Source organism: Periophthalmus magnuspinnatus, chromosome 1 (genome assembly GCF_009829125.3).
Source record: "Periophthalmus magnuspinnatus isolate fPerMag1 chromosome 1, fPerMag1.2.pri, whole genome shotgun sequence".
In the NCBI taxonomy this organism is placed as follows: domain Eukaryota; kingdom Metazoa; phylum Chordata; class Actinopteri; order Gobiiformes; family Gobiidae; genus Periophthalmus; species Periophthalmus magnuspinnatus.
In genome coordinates, this window is record NC_047126.1 from 33,880,699 (window position 1) to 33,898,101 (window position 17,403).

General features: G+C 47.8%; 1 protein-coding gene across 2 annotated transcripts in view; it reads left to right on the top strand.

Annotated features, from left to right (window-relative positions):
- Window positions 1-441: 441 nt before the first annotated feature.
- The window catches only part of LOC117373742 (dynein axonemal light chain 4), a 28,070-nt gene continuing 11,108 nt past the window's right edge, over window positions 442-17,403 (top strand). Inside the window, exons 1-2 of one of the 2 annotated variants that reach the window (XM_033969839.2) lie at window positions 442-642; window positions 2,139-2,218. In XM_033969839.2, the coding sequence (XP_033825730.1) occupies window positions 2,147-2,218 (72 nt within the window). In that variant the 5' untranslated portion in view covers window positions 442-642; window positions 2,139-2,146. Of the gene's footprint in view, window positions 659-2,138; window positions 2,219-17,403 lie in introns of both variants that reach the window. The other variant, XM_055225202.1, reaches the window with a different exon arrangement.

The window sequence follows — 17,403 nt, forward strand, 5'->3', positions numbered from 1 at the left end:
TAAGGAGCCATAGATCACAAAATAATCCAAACAATAAATATTACTGAGGTAAAACTTATGATTAACATTGGCAATAATAAATAAAGGGAAATGTAAATAAATCAAATGATTTTAGTCACCAAATAGTCACCACTATTTGGTGACTATTTGGTGACTAAATGGTTGATCATCTTAGCCATAGAAAATACATCATGTTAACCATAAAAAAAACAAAACAACCCCAAATTATGTACTTCAAGTAAATATTAAATGAAGCAAAAATAATAATAATTATCTCAATAATGAAAATACGAAAATTACGCACAGTCTAAGAGTTTTGCCAGTTTTCAATACAGAAGGGTGTCAAAGCGATTGAAAAGAAACCGTAAAAGAAAAATATTTTTTAGCTCCACAGTCCGCAGCGGGCAGTAGTGCACCTTCGAGCGTTCTGCCCAGTGCAGAAGAAGACCCCGATGCGGAAGCGTTGTCGTGTGTGTGTTGTCGTGCGGGTTTGTGTACAAATGTTTCCTTAACGACCGCTGATCCGAGGCTCCAGTGCGCACAGCCAGCTCACGGTCCAGTGTGCGGGTCTGTCGGGACAAAGAGGGGGCAAAAGTGAAGAAAGAGCACGGCTTTAAAGGAGCGCGTTTGGACAAGAGGACGGTCAGTAGCGACGGCGGTACTAAAGTGCTAAAGCTAACGAACGCCTTTATGGAACATTATAGAATGTTTTTCTGATATGTTTTGTCCTATTCTCACGAGTGTATGTCCGGTATTCTTTAGAGTGGCTTTAGGAGGGAGGATCTGGTTTATGGTTTCTTTATTCAGACCGTCAGATCTAGATCTTGTGGTCTGATAGCATGATTGAGCTAACGTTGTTGTTGTTTGTATTTACCATTCTGTATTCTAGTTCATGTTGTAAAATCTCTGATTAAATGTGCGCAGGGGCCAGCAGCACGCCATAGACGAGTCACTTTTTTTGTATGTGACCTACTAACAAAAAATCCACAAATGTTCATCTCAGGTTTTAGGTTCTGAAGGCAGATTAAATATCCGTAAATGGACTAACCGTCCCAGTATATTAGTTTCAGCTTAGAATCGTTATAGTAAAACTAGTTAGATTTGGATGTACAGACTACATCTTTGTGCAAATTAACATTTGCACAGACTTGAATTCCACTGAATATTGAACAAGTGGATTTATAACATCATTTAACAGCCCCATACCCCAATCAGTACCACAGCTTTTTACAATAATAACATTATTATTATGATTATTATGATTATTATGATTTCATTTTTCATTTATTTTATTTTTTACCTTTATTTAAAGCAGACCTGTCGTGCTATATAGTTATTATCTCTGGCACCTATGGACCATTATGTTATGTTTTAAACATCATTGCGGCTGTCGGACCCTCTTATGGATAGCTGCAGATCACACTAGCGAGTTGCGTTTTTGTTTTTTTGTTTTTTTCGTTTGTACTTAGTAATTAGAGAAGGAAATGCAAAGCAGTGAGCATGTTCCAGTAGCGGTGAAAACAAATCACAATATGGCATCTTGAAAGTGAGTGATTAAAGATTGCTCAAACATGTCAAATAGAACTTCAAAAGTGTAAATGACATGGGGAAACAACTATGACGTGGTTAAAAGCTCTGAAAAGTTCATTTTGATGAATATCTGTGATTTAACTAAATAAATTCTTTCAATTCATTGAAGAATATTTATGTATTAAACCAGGTGACGCCAATGACGTGGTGCCTGCAGGTCCCCAGGTGATAGAAAAGTTCTTTTTGCAATCAGATTCTAGAAAATCCAGTGTTTTTTGTTATTGTGACTCACTATTAGTTTATTTGCTTGTGGTGCAGGGTCAATAATTATAGTGTCAGTGATCTTGAATAAGTATGATGGCTCTTCTCACAATAACTGTAATAAAAAAATGTGACATCCTATCCACAGCCTTGAGCAAGAAAAGCTGTGGATAGGATGTCACAGCTTTTCAAGTCAAGTGAAACTTGATTTTTGTAAGTCTAATTTTGCCTTTGACTTTGTTAATATGATTATGCACGATAATTACAGAGATATGAACCATAATCAGAGCCATAAGCACAGCCTCTTGTGTTTTTATAGTGCATCTTAACTCTCTATGTCATTACAGAGCTGGTGATGGCAGCGACAACCGAGGGGAAGAAGGAAGAGGCCGACTACAAGAGGCTGCACAGCTTCCCTCTCATCAGGGTCAGTCATCTACAGAGAAAACCACCACTTGCTGATACTTTTCACATGATGTCTGGAAGTAACAGGTAGCACTGCACTGTCTGAGGCTCAGTTAGACTTTGATATGAGGTTTGTTACACAATCTGATTGCAAAGAACCGACTTTGCTCAGGTGAGCTGATGATGTCAGTATCCTGGATAAGCCAATATCCTGGTTATGAGAAAGTGGGATACTTTCACTTGGATATTTTGTTAGTATCAATTCAATTCAATTCATTTATTTTTGTAACGCCCAAAATCACAACAACAGTTGTCTCGAAGGGCGTTCATGTTTTGGTTGATGGGGGAAACCGGAATACCCGGAGGAAACCCATCCAGACACGGGGAGAAACATGCAAAACTCCACACAGAAAGGCCTGGGCGACCCGGGGATCGAACCAAACCCTCTTGCTGTGAGGCATGAGTGTTGCCATGTGTTACCGTGCTGCCTACACACAAAAACAAAACAACAGGAAAAATCAGACAAAACAAGAAAAATCGGCCAGGCAAGGAGGATGAGAGCCAGGCGAGGAGGAGGGACAGGCGGGGAGGAGGAGAGGGTCCAGCTGTCATCGGGGCATCTGAAAGAGTTACACTCCACAGGGGGAGTGGGACAGGGGACAACATGTGAATAGCATTCCTGATGAGAAAATAGGACAAAGTAGATAGTGCTCAGGTTGCCATACTTCCCCCAGCTAGTTATCTCCTACTGCAGCCTGTCTTATCCCGGGTTTTAATGTCCCTAACTCCCTCACTAAGTAACCTGGTCATAAGCTATACCGAAGAGGAAGGTTTTAAGCCTGGTCTTAAATACAGAGACTGTGGGGGCCTGTTTAACATCAGCAGGGAGTTGGTTCCATAGCACAGGAGCTTGGTAACTGAATGGTCTCCCTCCCACTGTACTTTTGGACACTCTAGGAACCACTAATCGTCCTGCATTCTGAGAGCTGAGTGCTCTGTTTGGCTGGTACGGGACAATAACATCTTGCAGATAGGATGGGGCCATACCGTTTAGGGTTTTGTATGTTAGGAGGAGGACTTTGAATTTGATTCTAAGCTCGACAGGAAGCCAATGCAGATATTTTAGTACAGGACTGATGTGGTCTCTTCTTTTAGTTCCTGTGAGGACTCTGGCAGCTGCATTTTGGACCAACTGGAGGCTCCTTATAGTACTTTTGGGGCAGGCGGCGAGCAGAGAATTACAGTAATCAAGTCTGGAAGTAACAAATGCATGGATGAGTTTTTCAGCATCGTTTTTAGGTAAAATATTTCTAATTTTAGTTATATTTCGCAGATGAAAGTATGCGGTTTTACAAGCTAGGTTTATATGGGCTGTGAATGAGAGATTTTGATCAAATAGGACTCCAAGATTTTTTACAGTAGGGCTAGAAGCAATACTCACATTGTCGAGTGAGGTTATCTGGTCCGACAGAGAATCTCTTTGACCTTTGGGACCAATGACAATGACCTCTGTTTTTTCAGGATTTAAGAGCAGGTAATTCAAGGTCATCCAGGTTTTGATGTCCTTCACACAGGCACTGAGTTTATCTATTTGATCAGTCTGATTTGGTTTCATTGATAAGTACAGCTGAGTGTCATCAGCATATCAGTGAAAATTAATGCCATGTTTTCTGATAATGTTACCCAATGGCAACATATACAGAGTAAATAGGATTGGACCAAGCACAGATCCTTGTGGAACACCACAGGCTACTTTAGAACAGGGAGAGGTGCTCAAACTGGTACCTATCTGATAGATAGGATTTAAACCATTTGAGGGCGGTCCCTCTGATTCCAATGTCACATTCTAACCTCTGCAGTAGAATGTTGTGATCAATGGTGTCAAACGCTGCACTGAGGTCCAGTAGGACCAGGACTGAAGCCAGCCCCTTATCAGCAGCTAGTAGTAAGTCATTTGTTACTTTAAGCAGTGCAGTCTCTGTGCTGCGGTGAGCTCTGAATCCAGATTGAAATTTTTCAAATATATTATTGTCCTGCAGGTGGCGGCAGAGCTGTTTCACCACAACTCGTTCTAGAATTTTTGAGAGGAAGGGAAAATTAGAGATAGGTCTATAGTTGGCTAGTTCATCAGGATTTAGGTTAGGTTTTTTCAAAAGGGGTTTAATCACAGCATACTTAAAGGACTGAGGAATGTAGCCATTTTCTAACGACATATTTGTTATGTTATGGATGGAATCTATTATTAGGGGGAGGGCTTCTTTGAGGAGTCTGATTGGAATAGGAATAGTATCCAGTACTATGGCATGTTGACACTGTATTCTGATTTCTCACCACTGTTGCTGTACTGAGCATGTGCAAACTGAAGTAACAAAAATACGGTAGGGTTAGGGTAAGCAATTTTCCCCAAATAACTTAAACGTCTACCAGGACTTTTTAATTAATAATATTTTATACCTATAAACAAAATAAAGCAGTCTACGGTTTAACAGAATCACACTTTAACACCAGTAAAATCATATCTGGAATACCGTCATAACTGGGATAAGTATACTAGAGCACAATGTTACTTTTCTGGCGGAGGGTACATCACCAGTTTATCTCCATGGAAATTTTTTGCCTAAAATATCCACAGTATGGCATTGAACTCATCTATCGTACATTCATTAAATTAACCTCCTAAGACCTGAGCCCTTGCATGACATGCTTTATTGATTTCTCTTTGTTATTTAGGTTGATTGGGACCTGATTAGGCAAGGCAAGGCAAGTTTATTTGTATAGCACAATTCGTACACAAGACATTAAAATCCCACAAATCAAAACATAAATAATCACAAATAATCATCAGACAATTACCATTAAAACAGAAGAGTGCAGAATAAAAACCTTTCAGTCATATACACAGCTAAACAGAACCGTTTTGAGCCTGGATTTAAACATTGTCAAAGTAGAGGCCTGTCTCACATCTTCAGGAAGATTGTTCCAGGTTTTAGCTGCATAAAACTTAAACACTGATTCTTCATGTTTAGTCCTGACTCTGGGCACCAGCAGGAGGCCGGTCCCTGAAGTCCTCAGAGTGCGAGATGGTTCATATGGCACTAACATGTCAGAGATATACTTTGGACCTAGGCCATGGAGAGACTTATACACAAGCAGAGCTGCTTTAAAGTCTATTCTTTGAGCTACAGGAAGCCAGTGCAGAGACCTGAGCACAGGACTTATGTGCTCATATTTCCTGGTTCTAGTCAGGACCCGAGCAGCAGCATTCTGGATGTACTGCAGCTGTGTTAAGGCTCATTTGGAGAGGCCAGTGAGCAGGCCATTACAGTAGTCTAACCTACTGGAGACAAATGCATGGATAAGTCTCTCTAAGTCTGGCTTTGACAGTATACCTTTGATTTTTGCAATGTTTTTAGGTGGTAAAAAGCTGCAGATGTTACTGATTTGATGTGGCTGGTAAAGTTCAATTATTCATTCCATTATTACCCCTAGATTTCTAGCCTGATTCGAAGGTTTTAGAGAGAGACTGGAGGTGACTGCTGACACTTTTTCTATGTTTCTGTGGGCCAAAGATGATGACTTCAGTCTTATCTGAGTTTAGCAGAAGAAAGTTGTTCTGCATCCACACACTGATCTGTTGGAGGCAGTGGCAGAGTGAATCCACTGGTTCATATTCACCTGCTTCCAGTGAGACATAGATCTGAGTGTCATCTGCATAGTTGTGGCAAGACACATTATTGTAGCGTATTAACTGGCCTAACGGCAGCATGTAGAGATTGAACAGCCGGGGTCCCAGGATTGAACCCTGGGGCACTCCACAGGTCAGGGACATTTTATCTGATATACATTTTCCAATTTAAACAAAGTACTCCCTGTTTTCTAAATAGGACTTGAACCAGTTTAGTGCCGTACCAGAGATGCCCACCCAGTCCCCTAGTCTCTGTAAGAGGATCCCATGATCAACAGTGTCAAAGGCAGCACTCAGATCTAACAGGATCAAGACTGAGACTTTGCCTGCATCAGTGTTTAGGTGGATGTCATTTGTCACCTTGATAAGAGCAGTCTCAGTGCTGTGGTGGGGTCTAAAACCTGATTGGAAGACATCAAAGGAGTTGTTAATTTCAAGGAAGTTAATAAGCTGTTGGTAAGCAACTTTTTCGAGGATTCAAATCTGCCTAAAAACGGCAGATTGCCGGAGGGGGATTGCTTTAGGTCCATTTTGAATGAAACATACTCAAAAGATGAAAACACCCCAAATGACAACCTGTGAGTAACTAAATTATCTCTAAAAAATGCACACACACCTCCACCCTTTTTGTTTAGTTGCGTTTCAGATTCAAATTTGAAGTTGGGTGGAGTTGATTCCACCAGAATTGCATTAGCCATATTTCAGTTAAAAACATAAAGTCAAGACTAAAAGAAGTGAAATTATTAATTAAAAAGGATTTGTTACATAAAGATCTGATATTGAGCACAACAAGTTTCAGATTAGTTTCAGTAGGACTGGATGTTGTCGTCTTACAGGGAATGTGAACTAAATGTCTCTGATTGGACAATCCTGTTAATCAGTCTACGTGGTGTAACTGTAGATATAGCTCCATCACAGGGCCTCAGTCTGATATTATCTTTATCATGACTGTATGTCCTGAGAAGAGAAATCCAACAAGGCTAGTTACATCGCCCGGACTGGCGTTACCGGGGCCCCACCCCGGAGCCAGGCCTGGGGTGGGTGCTCGGCGGCGAAGGCCTGGTGGTCGGGCCTTTCCCCACGGGGCCCGGCCGAGCCCAGCCCGAAGGAACGACGTGGGGCCGTCCTCCCGTGGACCCACCACCTGCGGGAGGAGCCATGAGGGGCGGGTGCAGTCGAAGGCGGGGACCTCGACGACCAGATCTCCGGACATGGAGACTAGCTCTGGGGACATGGAATGTCACCTCGCTGGGAGGGAAGGAGCCTGAGCTTGTGCAGAAGGTTGAGCGCTACCAGCTAGATATAGTCGGCCTCACCTTGACGCACAGCTTGGGCTCTGGAACCCAACTCCTTGAGAGGGGTTGGACTCTCCATTTCTTTGGCGTTGCCCGCGGGGAGTGGCGGCAAGCTGGTGTGGGCTTGCTCATTGCCCTACAGCTCAGCCGCCACGTGTTGGAGTTCACCCCGGTGAACGAGAGGGTTGCGTCCCTGCGCCTTCGGGTCGGGGACAGGTCTGGGGGACTTCAATGCCCATGTGGGTAATGACAGTGACACTTGGAGGGGTGTGATTGGGAGGAATGGCCTCCCCTATCTGAACCCGAGTGGTGTTTTGTTATTGGACTTCTGTGATAGTCACAGTTTGTCCATAACAAACACCATGTTCGAGCACAAGTGTGTCCATCGGTGCACGTGGCAGCAGGACACTCTAGGTCAGAGGTCGATGATTGACTTTGTTGTCGTGTCATCTGATCTCCGGCCACGTGTCATGGACGCTCGGGTGAAGAGAGGGGCTGAGCTGTCAACTGATCACCACCTGGTGGTAAGTTGGATCTGCTGGCGGAGGAGGAAGCCGGACAGACCTGGCAGGCCCAAGTGCATCGTGAGGGTCTGCTGGGAACGTCTGGCGGAGCCCTCTGTCAGAGCCCTCTGTCGGGTGGACACCGGAAGTAAGAGATGCCGTCAGGCTGAAGAAGGAGTCCTATTGAGCCTTGTTGGCTTGTGGGACTCCTGAGGCAGCTGATGAGTACCGGCAGGCCAAGCGTGCCGAGGCTCGGGCAGTCGCAGAGGCAAAAACTCGGGGTTGGGAGGAGTTCGGGGAGGCCATGGAGGAGGACTATCAGATGGCCTCAAAGAGATTCTGGCAAACCGTCTGACGCCTCAGGAGGGGAAAGCAGTGCTTCACCAACACTGTTTACAGTGCGGGTGGAGAGCTGCTGACCTCAACTGGGGATGTTGTTGGGCGGTGGAAGGAATACTTTGAGGATCTCCTCAATCCCATTGTCACTTCTTCCGAGGAGGAAGCAGAAACTGGGGACCCGAAGGTGGACTCGTCCATCACCCTGGCTGAAGTCACCGAGGTGGTTGGCAAGCTCCTCGGTGGCAAGGCTCCGGGGGTGGAAGAGATCCGTCCTGAGTACCTCAAGTCTCTGGATGTTGTTGGGCTGTCTTGGCTGACACGTCTCTGCAACATTGCGTGGCGGTCGGGGACAGTGCCTGTGGAATGGCAGACCGGGGTGGTGGTCCTCTGCCTTCCCGGACTTCCCGGTAAGGTCTATTCCAGGGTACTGGAGAGGAGAATCAGACTGATAGTCGAACCTCGGTTTCAAGAGGAGCAGTGTGGTTTTCGTCCTGGTCGCGGAACACTGGACCAGTTCTGTACTCTCCATCGGGTCCTTGAGGGCTCATGGGAGTTTGCCCAACCAGTCCACATGTGTTTTGTGGATCTGGAGAAGGCATTCGACTGTGTCCCTCATGGTGTCCTTTGGGGGTGCTCCGGGAGCATGGGGTCCAGGGCTCTTTGCTAAGGGCTGTCTGGTCCCTGTATGACCGGAGCAGGAGCTGTGTTCGCATTGCCGGCAGTAAGTCAGACCTGTTCCCGGTACATGTTGGTCTCCGCCAGGGCTGCCCTTTGTCACTGGTTCTGTTCAATCCAATCCAATCCACTTTATTTATATAGCACATTTCATAAACAAATTGTTTCCAAAGTGCTGCACAGAGACAAAGTGACATAAAATAAAAAGGAACAACAATCAAAAATAAATAGGTGCTCATTTAATTTGACTAATAACTAACTGTACATAAAATCAATAAAACACATAAAAATAAATAAAAAAAACAGAGGACCACACAACTCACGCGGTGTTAAAAGCCAGAGAATAAAAGTGGGTCTTAAGACGAGACTTAAAACACTCTACAGTGGGAGCTGTTTGAACGTGGGGGGCAGGGCGTGCTACAGTTTAGGTCCAACCACAGAAAAGGCCCTGTCCCCTCTGGTCTGGTCTTAGGGACCATGAGCTGGAGCTGGCCCTCAGACCTCAGAGCGCGCACCGGGGTGTAAATTTTGATGAGGTCTGAGATATAATCTGGGGCCAGACCATTCAAAGCTTTAACAACAAACAATAAAATCTTAAAATCAACTCTAAAATTAACAGGAAGCCAGTGCAAAGACGCAAGAATTGGTGTGATATGATCGTGTTTTTTGGTTCCTGTTAAAAGTTGTGCAGCAGAGTTTTGGACTAACTGCAGTCGGTAAAGCGAGTTTTGCGAAATGCCAGAATAAAGTGCATTGCAGTAGTCCAGGCGCGAAGAAATAAAAGCGTGCACGACTTGTTCAAAAAGTTTAAAAGATAAAAATGGTTTGACTTTGGATAAAAGCCGCAGATGATAAAAACTAGATTTTAAAACGCCATTAATATGCTTGTCAAATTTAAAATCGCTGTCTATGGTGACGCCAAGGTTGGTGACTGTGGGACGCACATAATTTTGAAGAGGTCCCACATCCATGAGGGTACTGCCAGAGCCAAACAGTATAACCTCGGTCTTTGCTTCATTCAATTTTAAAAAGTTTTGGGCCAACCAAGCCTTGACGTCACATAGACAGTCGAGTAGGGGTGTCAGGGAGCAGTTGTCTTTTTTAGAAATCGGTAAATAAATCTGGCAATCATCTGCGTAAAAATGATATAAAAGGCCATGTCTTTTAAAAATGTCCGCAAGCGGGAGAAGATAAAGTGCAAAAAGAATAGGCCCCAGAATTGAACCTTGGGGGACTCCGCTCACAAGTGGGGTGAAGGATGAGGTAGAGTCCCCCAGCCTGATTGTGAAGGACCGCCCTGTTAGGTACGACCTAAACCAGTCCAGGGCAGACTGGGGGATGTATACTGTTAATTATATTTATGGACAGAATTTCTAGGCCCAGCCAGGGGCTGTTTGCAGATGATGTTGTCCTGATGGTTTCTTCGAGCCAGGACCTGCAGCAGGCACTGGGGCGGTTTGCAGCCGAGTGTGAAGCGGCTGGGATGAGAATCAGCTCCTCCAAATCCGAGGCCATGGTTCTCGACGGGAAAAAGGTGGTTTGCCCTCTCCGGGTGGGTGGTGAGTCCCTGCCTCAAGTGGAGGAGTTCAAGTATCTCGGGGTCTTGTTCACGAGTGAGGGAATGATGGAGCATGAGATTGACAGGCGGATCGGTGCAGCACCTGCAGTAATGCAGTCACTGTATCGGTCCGTTGTGGTAAAGAAGGAGCTGAGTCCAAAGGCAAAGCTCTCGATTTACCGGTCAATCTACGTTCCTATCCTCACCTATGGTCATGAGCTCTGGGTAATGACCGAAAGGACAAGATCGCGGATATAAGCGGCTGAAATGGGTTTCCTCCGTTATGGTGGCCGGGCGCACCCTTAGGGATAGGGTGAGGAGCTCGGTCACACAGGAGGAGCTCGGAGTACAGCCGCTGCTCCTACACGTCGAGAGGAACCAGTTGAGGTGTCTTGGGCATCTGCTCATCATGCCACCTGGACGCCTCCCTAGGGAGGTGTTCTGGGCATGTCCCACCGGGAGGAGGCCCTGGGGAAGACCCAGGAAACGCTGGAGGGACTATGTCTCTCGGCTGGCCTGGGAACGCCTTGGGGTCCCACCAGAGGAGCTGGAGGACGTGTCCGGGGTGAGGGAAATCTGGGAGTCCCCGCTTAGATTGCTGCTCCCGCGACCTGGCCTTGGATAAGCGGAAGAAAATGGATGGTATGTCCTGAGACAGCAGAGGCCCTGTGTGTCCTAGCTCTTTTTCATAACAGCTCTGGGAGAGGGCAGGAAAGGGCAAGCTGGGGGGAGTTTGGGTGAGGGACCAGGTGAGGGCCGAGGAGGCGGAGCAGGGGGTAGTCTGGGTGAAAGACGAGGGGGATAGGTGGGTACGGGGAAGAGTTCAGAATAATTGATGCCAGTCCTCTCGATCACACTATATTAGGTGTGAGGCGAGCCATCTTAAACTCCTGATCTGATGAGACTTTCTAGATGGTCGGGAAGGGCCATAGGTGAAGGTGGGGAGGAAAAGGAGAGTGAGGAGTCCCTAGAGGGAGTAGATGTAGCAAAGGGGACCCAGGGCTGGTGTGTGGGAAGGGGAGGTGATGTGGGTGCTGCTGTGACTGAAACCTCTGCTGGGGCTATCACAGACAGGTTCAAGGCCTGCGAGGTGGGCCCTGGGGGAAGTGACGCTGGAGATGCATCCTTCACTTTTGAAGGTGGTGGTGATGCTGATTTGTTCTCTTGGGGATGTGGTGGTGCTGCTGAATCCTTCGCTGGGGGAGATGGTTGTGGTGCTGGTGATGACTCCTTCGCTGGGGGAGATGGTTGTGTTGCTGGTGGTGGCTCCTTCGCTGGGGGAGGTGGTGGTTGTAGTTGTGGTGCTGCTGGTGGTGCTCGGTCTCTGGTTGGTACAGCAGAAATGCTTCTCTCATTCCTCTTTTCTCTCACTGGCCCAGGACCCTGTCCAGGCCGGTGCCTCAGAGCGTGGAGGAGGTTATCCGTCAACACTCTTACTCCACCTCTGCTCAGGTGCGGGCTATTTCCCTTGAACAGGTCCTCTCGTTTCCAGAATAGATCAAAGTTCTCAATGTAGTGCAGTCTTCTGACCGCACATGTGTTGAACAGCCATGTGTTCAGCTGAAGCAGCTGAGTAAATCTGTTCATCTTCCTTCTGTCTATGCTAGGAAGAGGTCCACTGATGAGTCTTAACCTCCACTTTATCAAGCTCCTCAAATAATTCAATGAAGTCCTTTTTCAAGATTTCAGTCTGATTCATTCCGGTGTCAACTGCACCCACGTGCACAATCAGCTGTTTAGCTCCTTGGTATGTTGACAAAACTTTTGGGAGGAGTTTTGTAATCTCAGGGACAGTGTGACTGGGGTACAAGCAAGTTTGGATTGCTCTGTGAGTCACATCTCTGATAGCACCGTCTCCTAGCAGCAGCGTATCTCTGACCTTGCCATTTGGCACAGACCGCCTGTCTGCCGCCGCTCTTTTGCCAACTTCATTGCTCTTGTTTTGCGACAAAAATCCATTTTCCGTTTGTATATTAACATCAACATCAGTCTGTGACAGTGGTAAAAATCAGTTTGTAAGCTGTATTTTGGGTGATGTAACTATAATAGCATTGCCTCTTATCACTTGTTGCGTTTGCTTGAAATTCTTGTCTTTACAAAGTTTTGGGAAAGACACCATATCACTCAGGTTTAAGTTGAAAGTAGCAGTTTTTTCACTCTCTTCTCTGAAAGAAGTTACAGGGAGCGTTCGGTGAATGAAGTCCTTTTTCAGATTCTAAAACAAATATCCGTGCTTGTAGCTCATTAATTTGTTGTTGATAGTTCCGACAACGTTCGCAGAAAGAATTCCTTTTGTTTCTTCCCCTGGACATGTTGCTGGCTCGTCGAAAATTTTGTTAAAAAATGTAAAAATGGTTTAAAAGTCTTGGTTGACTTAAGAGAAAATCATAACTAAACAAATCTCCCAGCAATGGAAGAGGTAAAATGATTAAAAAAGCAAAGTAAGAAGGAAGCACCAGGAGCAAGCAAGGTTTGTGTCTGCACTCTTCAGAAGCAGGAAGAATCTACTGTGATTAGTGTAAAAACAAAGAATTATTACACAGCAACATTTGTCCTGAATGTAAAAAAAAAAAAAAAAAAGAAGAAAAGAGAAACAACAATTGTGCCACTTAGAACATTGTGTCTCTCATGTGAAGTGCTGCTCACAGCAGCAGGGAGACATGTGCCTTTACAAAAAAAGAAAAAAATATTATGAACATTCTGAACTCTTAAAAATATTCTAAATTGAAAATATTTGCATTGTTCCTGTTCTTGTATGCTGTTAATCTTCTTCTAAAAATTTGCATTGTGGCCTAGACAACCCAAAATGTGTTGTGCACATATGTGGTCCTAGGAGGTTAAAGGTGGTTTTATTGCAAAAAATACATGCATTCTTACTGTGAATGGGGTTCACTCTCCAAAGATCTGTCCAGTAATTTGCCTGATCTTACCTGTCTTCATGGAGATTGCTAAGTCTAATGCAATACTGTAGAAGACGTCAGGCAAACAAATTTCAGTCACAAGCTAGCTAGCATTAGCCTATAGTTTTTCACTTGCTATACTTTGAAAAAAAAATCAAACACCTTATGGTATCATATTTGCTAATGTGTGCATACTGTGTTTGGAACTTTCTTCCATAGACATACATGCTGTCCTCCCAGTGTGATGTATCTCCCGTATCAATCCATGTTTTGCAGCTTCCTGTTATAGGCAACATTTTGTCTGTTTGAGACTTGTGATCGTGAACAGTCAACAAAAACATCATAACGGTCCAAATTTTTCATCATTCTGCAGTCCATTAATGATGATTAAATAACTGAGATGAGGGATAATCTACATATTGGAAGCTGTCGCACGTCTACAGTCTGCATACCCTGATGCCTGTGTTATCATATCAGGAGATTTCAATCATGTAGACTTAAGCTCACATTTAGCAGGTTTTACGCAGTATGTAAACTGTCCCACAAGGCATAACGATACTATAGATCTATGTTATGTCAACATCAAAGATGCCTACAGTGCAATGTCTAATGTCTGGATAAATCTGATCACAACCTGATTTACCTCAGACCCCTCTATAAACCTTGTGTGATAAGACTGCCTCCAACCAGTCGATCACTCCGAAAGTGGACTGCAGAGGTTGGTGAAGCTATGCAGGATTGCTTTGAGTCCACAGACTGGAAAACACTTACTGATGCACAGCGGTCGGATGATGACATAGATGGGGTAGTGAATCAAGTCACTGATTATACAAACGTCTGTACTGATGTGGTGGCGCCTATGAGAACAGTCCATTGCTTCTCGAACAATAAACCATGGATTACAAGCAACATTAAGGGTCTCTTGAACTTAAAAAAAGGAGGCATTTAAATCTGAGGATCGGAATAGGGTAAAGAGTGTGCAACATGATCTGAAGAAGAGATTAAGGAAGGCCAGAAGGGACTTCACAAGTGGTCTACAGAGGAACCTCCATCCATCCATCCATTTTCTTCCGCTTATCCGGGGCCGGGTCGTGGGGGCAGCAGTCTAAGCAGGGACTCCCAGACTTCCCTCACCCCGGACACGTCCTCCAGCTCCTCCGGTGGGACCCCAAGGCGTTCCCAGGCCAGCCGAGAGACATAGTCCCTCCAGCGTGTCCTGGGTCTTCCCCGGGGCCTCCTCCCGGTGGGACATGCCCAGAACACCTCCCTAGGGAGGCGTCCAGGAGGCATCCTGAGCAGATGCCCGAGCCACCTCAACTGGTTCCTCTCAACGTGTAGGAGCAGCGGCTCTACTCCGAGCTCCTCCCGTGTGACCGAGCTCCTCACCCTATCCCTAAGGGTGCGCCCGGCCAGTCTGCGGAGGAAGCCCATTTCAGCCGCTTGTATCCGCGATCTTGTCCTTTCGGTCATTACCCAAAGCTCATGACCATAGGTGAGGGTAGGAACGTAGATTGACCGGTAAATCGAGAGCTTCGCCTTCCGGCTCAGCTCCTTCTTTACCACAACGGACCGATACAGCGACCGCATCACTGCAGACGCTGCACCGATCCGCCTGTCAATCTCACGCTCCATCCTTCCCTCACTCGTGAACAAGACCCCGAGATACTTGAACTCCTCCACTTGGGGCAGAGACTCACCACCCACCCGGAGAGAGCAAACCACCTTTTTCCGGTCGAGAACCATGGCCTCGGATTTGGAGGAGCTGATTCTCATCCCAGCCGCTTCACACTCGGCTGCAAACCGCCCCAGTGCCTGCTGCAGGTCCTGGCTCGAAGAAGCCATCAGGACAACATCATCTGCAAACAGCAGAGATGAAATCCTGTGGTTCCCAAACCAGGCCCCCTCCGGCCCCTGGCTGCGCCTAGAAATTCTGTCCATAAATATAATGAACAGAACCGGTGACAAAGGGCAGCCCTGGCGGAGTCCAACATGCACCGGGAACAGGTCTGACTTACTGCCGGCAATGCGAACACAGCTCCTGCTCCGGTCATACAGGGACCGGACAGCCCTTAGCAAAGAGCCCCGGACCCCATACTCCCAGAGCACCCCCCAAAGGACACCACGAGGGACACGGTCGAATGCCTTCTCCAGATCCACAAAACACATGTGGACTGGTTGGGCATACTCCCATGAGCCCTCGAGGACCCGATGGAGAGTATAGAGCTGGTCCAGTGTTCCACGACCAGGACGAAAACCACACTGCTCCTCCTGAATCCGAGGTTTGACTATCGGTCGGATTCTCCTCTCCAGCACCCTGGAATAGACCTTACCGGGAAGGCTGAGGAGTGTGATTCCCCTGTAATTGGAACACACCCTCCGGTCCCCCTTCTTATACAGAGGGACCACCACCCCGGTCTGCCATTCCACAGGTACTGTCCCCGACCGCCACGCGATGTTGCAGAGACGTGTCAGCCAAGACAGTCCCACAACATCCAGAGACTTGAGGTACTCAGGACGGATCTCGTCCACCCCCGGAGCCTTGCCACCGAGGAGCTTGCCAAGCACCTCAGTGACTTCAGCCAGGGTGATGGACGAGTCCGCCTCTGGGTCCCCAGTTTCTGCTTCCTCCTCGGAAGACGTGACAGTGGGATTGAGGAGATCCTCAAAGTATTCCTTCCACCGCCCGACAACATCCCCAGTCGAGGTCAGCAGCTCTCCACCCGCACTGTAAACAGTGTTGGTGAAGCACTGCTTTCCCCTCCTGAGGCGTCGGACGGTTTGCCAGAATCTCTTTGAGGCCATCCGATAGTCCTCCTCCATGGCCTCCCCGAACTCCTCCCAACCCCGAGTTTTTGCCTCTGTGACTGCCCGAGCCGCGGCACGCTTGGCCTGCCGGTACTCATCAGCTGCCTCAGGAGTCCCACGAGCCAACAAGGCTCGATAGGACTCCTTCTTCAGCTTGACGGCATCCCTTACTTCCGGTGTCCACCACCGGGTTCGGGGATTGCCGCCGCGACAAGCACCACAGACCTTACGACCACAGCTACGAGCAGCCGCATCGACAATAGAGGTGGAGAACATGGCCCACTCGGAGTCCATGTCTCCAACCTCCCCCGGGATCAGGGAGAAGCTCTCCCGGAGGTGGGAGTTGAAGACCCCCCTGACAGAGGGCTCCGCCAGACGTTCCCAGCAGACCTTCACAATGCGCTTGGGCCTGCCAGGTCTGTCCGGCTTCCTCCTCCGCCAGCGGATCCAACACAGAGGAACCTGCGGTCTAATAATAATACGAGAGAAGTGTAGAAGGGCATGAAGACCATCACTGGCTACAAGCACAAAAGAGCTGAGACACTGGGCAATGCTAATATGGCCAATGAGTTTAATCACTTTTACAGTAGGTTTGACTCAGCCCCCTACTCTGCTCCACCTGGTGGCTACTCCACCTCTGCTGCTGTGCCCGGCTCTGCCCCACCCGGCGGCTGTTCCACCTCTGCTGCTGGGCCCTGCTCTGCTCCACCCGACGGCTGTTCCACCTCTGCTGCTGGGTCCTGCTCTGCTCCACCCGACAGCTGTTCCACCTCTATTGCTATTGGCTGTTCCACCTCTGCTGCTGGGCCCTGCTCTGCTCCACCCGGAGGCTGTTCCACTTCTGTTGCTGTGTCTGGATCTGCTCGACTCGGCAGTTGTTCCACCTCTGCTGTGCCCTGCTCTGCTCCACCCGGCGGCTGTTCCACCTCTGCTGCTGGGCCCTGCTCTCCTCCACCCGACGGCTGTTCCACCTCTGTTGCTATCTGCTGTTCCACCTCTGCTGCTGTGCCCTCCTCTGCTCCACCCGGTGGCTGTTCCACCTCTGCTGCTGCGCCCTCCTCTGCTCCACCCGGTGGCTGTTCCACCTATGCTGCTGCGCCCTGCTCTGCTCCACCCGGCGGCTGTTCCAACTCTGCTGCTGTGCTCCGCTCTGCTCCACCCGGCGGCTGCTCCACCTCTGCTGGTGTGCCCCGCTCTGCTCCAGTCGGCGGCTGCTCCACCTCTGCTGCTGTGCCCCGCTCTGCTCCACCCGGCGGCTGCTCCACCTCTGCTGCTGTGCCCCGCTCTGCTCCACCCGGCGGCTGTTCCACCTCTGCTGCTGTGCCCCGCTCTGCTCCACCCGGCGGCTGCTCCACCTCTGCTGCTGTGCCCCGCCCTGCTCCACCCGACGGCTGTTCCACCTCTGCTGCTGTGCCCGGCTCTGCTCCACCCGGCGGCTGCTCCACCT